The sequence below is a fragment of the Fistularia commersonii genome, chromosome 13 (genome assembly GCF_037954325.1).
Source record: "Fistularia commersonii isolate RoL2024-O1a breed Wild chromosome 13, RoL_Fcom_v1.0, whole genome shotgun sequence".
In the NCBI taxonomy this organism is placed as follows: domain Eukaryota; kingdom Metazoa; phylum Chordata; class Actinopteri; order Syngnathiformes; family Fistulariidae; genus Fistularia; species Fistularia commersonii.
Genome location: NC_141296.1, coordinates 2,100,171 through 2,106,157, shown reverse-complemented (window position 1 = coordinate 2,106,157; position 5,987 = coordinate 2,100,171). Strand labels below are relative to the sequence as shown.

The following is a 5,987-nucleotide window of genomic DNA, read 5'->3' as shown; positions in this document are numbered from 1 at the left end:
ACGATCCCGGGAGAAATCCCTCGCCGTTTTCGCGTCGGGGTTTTTTTTTTTCAAGACGGCGTTTTTTTTCCTTCCTCGCCGTGACCCCGGATCCTCTTCGAAACCGTCTCCCGAAACATCCGGGCGAGACGCTATTTTCAGCGGATGTTATTTTAACACCCTCATGATTCGAACGCGCCTCGCCGAGGCCGCTCGGTTAAACGTTAGAAAGAACCGAGACGGTGTGTTGGAGTTTGAACTCCGGCAGGATGATTGTGGAGGCGAGGAGGCGGCGAGCTGCGCTCTGAAGACATTCCTGAGAGGTTAAAAATAGTGTGTTTATCCCCGGCACCCCCATGCAGACAATAGCCGAAAACGTAGCGGGTCAACTTTCCTCTCTCCGACTTTACTTTTCCCAAGGCAGCGCGGGCATTTTATACACCTATTTCTTTTATTTTTACACCTACGCTAATTTTAGATGCGTCCTAAACTAAATGCTTTGAATTGATTAAAGAATATTTCTGAAAAAAAAAAAAAAAAAAAAACCCTGTTGGTGTGTTTTAAAAGACTTTTCCAAAATGAAACTTAAAAAAAAAAAAAAAGAGATAGTCACAAACCCTGTTTGGGGTTTCTACTCTTTATTGATTATGTTGCAAAATTGATCCCGGCAAAATTGTGATTAATCCCAAACCAGATGAGCTGATTCATGTTACTTTAACACATTGCCTTCTCATTGGCGGAGGTGGAAATTAAGCATTTACAAGCAGATGACTTGATTTTTTTATTGCTGATTTTGAAGACGAGGGAATTTTGAGAAATTGTCTAAGATTATACAGCGACTCTGGAGCGCCGGCTAAAATCCGGTGGACGTCGGAGGACGACCGTTTTCACTATTTGGCTAGAACTAGTCACCATAGCGCTGAGAAAACTGTCTATTATTCCTTCAGTCAGTAAATCTACCGCTTATCCTGAATCCAGGTTTCACTGGAGTTTATCCCTGCAGCCCGAGACCCGGCGACGGTCGATCACAGGGCTGCATCTAGAGACAGACGGCCATTCGCTCGCTCATTCACGCGTCATATAGAGACGTTCAACCATTCACCCTTTCATTTGCATGTCATAAAGATATTTTCAAACATTCAGCCGTTCATTTGCATGTCATATAGAGACATACAAACATTCACCCTGTCATTCAATTGTTATATTGATATTTTCAACCAGTCACCCGACCTTTCATTTGCATGTCATATAGAGACATGTAACCATTCGCTCGCTCATTCACGTGTCATATAAAGACATCCACCCATTCACAAATCACAATCGTTCACCCTCTCATTCACGTCATGAAATCATCTCCACGTCATGTAGAGAAACAACCATTCGCCCTCTCATTCACACGTCAAACACAGACATACCGCCATTCACTCACTCATTCACATGTCATATCGAGACATCCTTGTCGACCGTTATATAACAGATGTAAAACAACCCTTCACAAATCCCACGGAGCCCATTCCCCCTGTCATTCACGTGTCATGAGGCGAAACTCAAGTATTCACTCCCTCATTGACGTATCATCGAAAGTCACTCTCTCACTCACGTGTCATATCAATATTTTCAAGCATTCACCCTTTCATTTGCATTTATTCACTCGCTCATTCACGTGTCGTATAGAGATACACCCGTTTACTATCTAGAGACACAATCATTCACCCTCTCATTCACACGTCATGCAGGGAAACTCAACTATTCACACGTTCTATCGCTACTTCACCCTCTCATCGACACGTCAGGACAATTCAGGGTTTCCAGCGATTCTACGACGTGCAAACTCCACGTAGAGACTCGAACCGGACACCCTGCTGTTAGCCGAAGCGCTAACCTACCGCGTGAAAAACGCTCATTATTCCCCGAGAAAACCCAAAGGCAGCTTTTGCTCCGTTGTCTCGGCTAGCGACGGCTAGCGATGGCTAGCGACGGCTAGCGACGGCTAGCGACGTGGCGTGTACAAAAAACATAAACACTTCCGGTGGATCTGGTTCGCGACCCCGTCGGAGGAGACGCGAGACAACGCTCTTATGTAAGTTTTTAGGAGGGTTCGGGGATAAGAAATGGCCGAGCGCCCGCGGCTTTGGCAGCACATTTGGCCGAATCGTCAGAAAGATGAACGCGAGAGAGTGACCTGGCAGATACTTCAAAATATTCTTAGTCACATTTTTACTTTGCAACAAAGAAAAAGAAATGGCGTCTCATCCCAGGCGGCGATTTAATCATCTCGTGGGGAATTTATGACTTTAATTCTGAACGCCGCTCCCGCCCGCGGTTTGGATACTTTTCGATCAAAAGGTGCGGAAGTTATCTTTATATTACACCCCTAAAAATGCAACTCCGACCGCAGGAACGGAGAATTAACTCGGCTCAAATTAACATCTTTATTCACAGATCTGCACACGACATCCACGGTTTCAATATTACACGAAGGGGAGAAAGTTGTCCTGCTCCACCAGCTTCTTCTCAGGACGGGGGGGGGGAAACAAACAAACAAACAAAAAAAAAAAAAATGAAAAAGCCCTTCAAGCTGGTCTTCATGTGCGCTTGGAGGTTCTGCAGATGATCTTCTTGAAGGCCTTCCTGAAATCCCTGTTGAAGATGGTGTAGATGATGGGGTTGACGGAGCTGTTGCAGTAGCCGATCCAGAAGAAGAGGTTGAAGAGGGCGGCGGGGATGTAGCAGCTCTCCCTGCAGACGGCGTGCAGGCTGTAGGTGAAGAAGAAGGGGAACCAGCAAAGCACGAACACCCCCATCACCACCGCCAGCACGAAGGTGAAGCGTTTCTCTCGCATCTGGGCCACTTTGTTTTTGTGCGCCGCCGCCAGCTGCCGCCGCCGCTGCTGCTGCTGCTGCTGCTGCCGGACGTTGGGGTTCTTCTGCGCCTCCGAGGCCCAGGACAGGCCGCAACCCTGAGGGGGACAGCAATCGTCCGTAGCGTCGGCCTTTCTGCGCTTGGCGAAGCGGTGGCCGCGCGGTTTGGTGTCCGACGGGCAGCAGCTCTCCTCCAGGTCGATGTCGTCCAGCTCCCCGCGGCCTCGCCGCTGGCTGCCGGAGCTCCGGCTGCTCGGGCTCTCCGTCTCCAAGCGGTCCTTCCGGACGAAGCAGGTCTCCGACTGGGACGGCTGCCTCTCCAGGCCGTTCTTGGCCACGAACACGGTGGAGGAGCGCATCTTGGCCACCTTGTAGATCTTGCAGTACACCAGGATCATGATGAGACCCGGGGCGAAGAAGGACACCAGGCAGGAGGAGAGGATGTACCAGGTCTCGTCGTTGAGGAGACACACCCGCTCGCCGTGCTTGGGCATGAGGAGCGGCGGGAAGGAGATGACGGCCGAGATGGCCCACACCACCGCGATCATGGACTTGATCCGCCTGGGCGTGCGGATCAGGTTGTAGCTCACCGCTTTGGTCACCGACCAGTAGCGATCCAGGCTGATGGCGCACAGGTGCACGATGGAGGAGGTGCAGAAGAGCACGTCCAGCGCCAGGTAGAAGGCGCACCAGGTGCTGCCGAAGTACCAGTAGCCCATGACCTCGTTGACCAGGGAGAAGGGGATGACCAGCGTGGCCACCAGGATGTCCGCGGACGCCAGGGAGACCAGGAACAGGTTCTGCGGGGCGCGGAGAGCCCGGCTGGTCAACACGGCCACGATCACCAGCGCGTTGCCCACGATCGTCACCGACACGATCACCGCCACCACCAGGATGATGAGCGCGGCGGTGGCCGCCGTGTGGGGAGCCGTGACGGATTCTTCCGTGGTGTTGTCCTCCTCGGTGCCGTTCCCCACGCTGAGGCTCGACGCGGTGGAATCCATGGCTCGTCAGACGCGGATCATGTCGGTGCGTCGGGCGCGCCGACGCTCCCCGGCCGCTTCGGACCCGCGGATCCGCCTCCCGCTGCTTCACCGCGGCTCCTCCGAGCAGATCCGCGACCGTGGACCTCCGTGGGCATCGTATCCGCGCGTCCGCATGTCCCGATCCGACGCGATCGCTCCTCGTATCCGCTTTTCCACGCCGCGCGTAAAGGCGCCGCCGGTGCCAACCATCGCTTTTGGCGCAGGAGACTCCGGATACCCGCGTTTGCAAGTGACATCACTTGGAGGACCAGCCCATCTCTGAACATCCAAACTTCGAGAGAGAGAGAGAGAGAGGGAGGGAATTGCATCCACAATTTTCTCTCTTCCACCTTCCGCGGATTTGCAGCGGTTATGGGAAGTTCGGCTCTTTTCAGAGAACCGGCTCTTTTGGCGTTCAGATAAACAGCCGATTCTTTCGAATCTCGAACGGTTCTTCTTTTAAAATCCACGGTTCAAACGTGTGTAATCCGTGACCCACGAGATATTCTGATATTGATGAGTGTCGTAGTGTTGGAGGTCAGGGAGAACACCGGTGTGACGGGGAAACGTCTGTTTAATGACAAGAGCTGCTGTTGGTCGTTCAATTTCGGGTAAATAAAAAACACAACAACCAGAATTCCAGAATTGCGCCCCAAACCACACCCACATCATTCCCAGCAACCTCAAAATCACACAGAAAAAAATACATAAACAACATAAACATTGACATTCGTGACTCGCTACAGTATTGATAAATGTATAATAACAATAATAATTATTATAGAAATAATAATCTCACTACATCCATCAAACGTGTCCTTGGTTTTCCTCTGGACCTCCAATTCCAGCATCCGTCTACCAACATATTCACTATGTATAAAAGAATAAGAATAAGAATAAGAATAAGAATAAGAATAAGAATAAGAATAAGAATAAGAATAAGAACAACTTTATTTATCCTGAAGGAAATTGTTGTGCCAGAGTTTCAAGTAAAACATAACAATAATAAACAATAGTAGGAAATAAACAGTTAAAAAAAAAAAAATTACAAAAAAAAAAAAATAAATAATAATAGTAATAATAATAACCGTACTGTTGTAACCAGATGTAACAGTGCAGGGAACTGTTAACAGTATTTGCAAGGCGAACGGTGTCTGCAAGATGTGCAAATTAAAGGTAAGTGCAGGTGCAAAGTGTGTGCAGACGATTAAATTATATAAACAGTTTAGTGCAGCACCGGCTGTGCTGGATGGAAAGTGCAGAATTGTCCTGAGGTAGGACAAGTTCAGGACTCCTGTCAGTTCTTTTGTTGCATCGTTCTACATTTCACGCTGGTGTACGTCCGGCCGTAGGGTGGGAGTGTGTGCAGTCCGTGCCGGCGGTTGGTGCGGCCCTTGGCGATGGGACATTTAGGGTATTTTTCACCAAAAATTTGCAAAAAATAACGCTTTCAACATTTTAAACCCCTTCGCGTATTTAATGAGAAGCCTTATGATGACGTAATTTTGCACTTTTAACTTATTCTGTTACAAAAACATTCGTTTAATATTTTTAATGACACTTTTTTAATTCACAAAAATCCGCCTCAGCTCGTATGGGCTGTCGTGATGTCGTGCACAAAAGTCCCCCCCCTCGTTTTCAAATAGTGGTATGATCCTACATCCTCACTTGTGATTGGCCGAAGTGCCGCCGTGCTGGCCAATCAACACAAACAAAATCCAAATTGAATATATGAACACAGATGAATCATGAAGTAAACACAAATATGATTTGAATTCATGATTTTGATATAAAGGGTTGCAAAACAAAAAGAAGACTCAATTTTTAAATGTAAATCAATCAAATTTATTATCAATTATTTTCCCCCAAATGAGGCCTCATGTCACCAAACACCTGGACGACTTTGCTTTTTCACATCAGCTGCGAGAAATTGTTTTTCGACACCTATAAAAATCGGATTTGTGACACAGGAGACCTGAGGTTTGTTTTCATCTACCAGTTTTGAAAATTACTTTTCACATCTTGCGACTGAAAATGCGATTTAGAGCAGTCATTTACTCGGAAGCTTGTAAATATTTCATGAAATATCTCCAAAAACACAATAAACAGCTATAAAAAAGA

At 47.9% G+C, this 5,987-nt stretch overlaps 1 protein-coding gene across 1 annotated transcript; it reads right to left on the bottom strand.

Annotated features, from left to right (window-relative positions):
• Positions 1 to 537: 537 nt before the first annotated feature.
• Positions 538 to 4,207, bottom strand: adra2db (adrenergic, alpha-2D-, receptor b). Its single transcript, XM_086158641.1, has one exon. The coding sequence runs from the start codon at positions 3,843 to 3,845 to the stop codon at positions 2,565 to 2,567; it is 1,281 nt and encodes a 426-aa protein (XP_086014767.1). The 5' UTR covers positions 3,846 to 4,207; the 3' UTR covers positions 538 to 2,564.
• Positions 4,208 to 5,987: the final 1,780 nt, after the last annotated feature.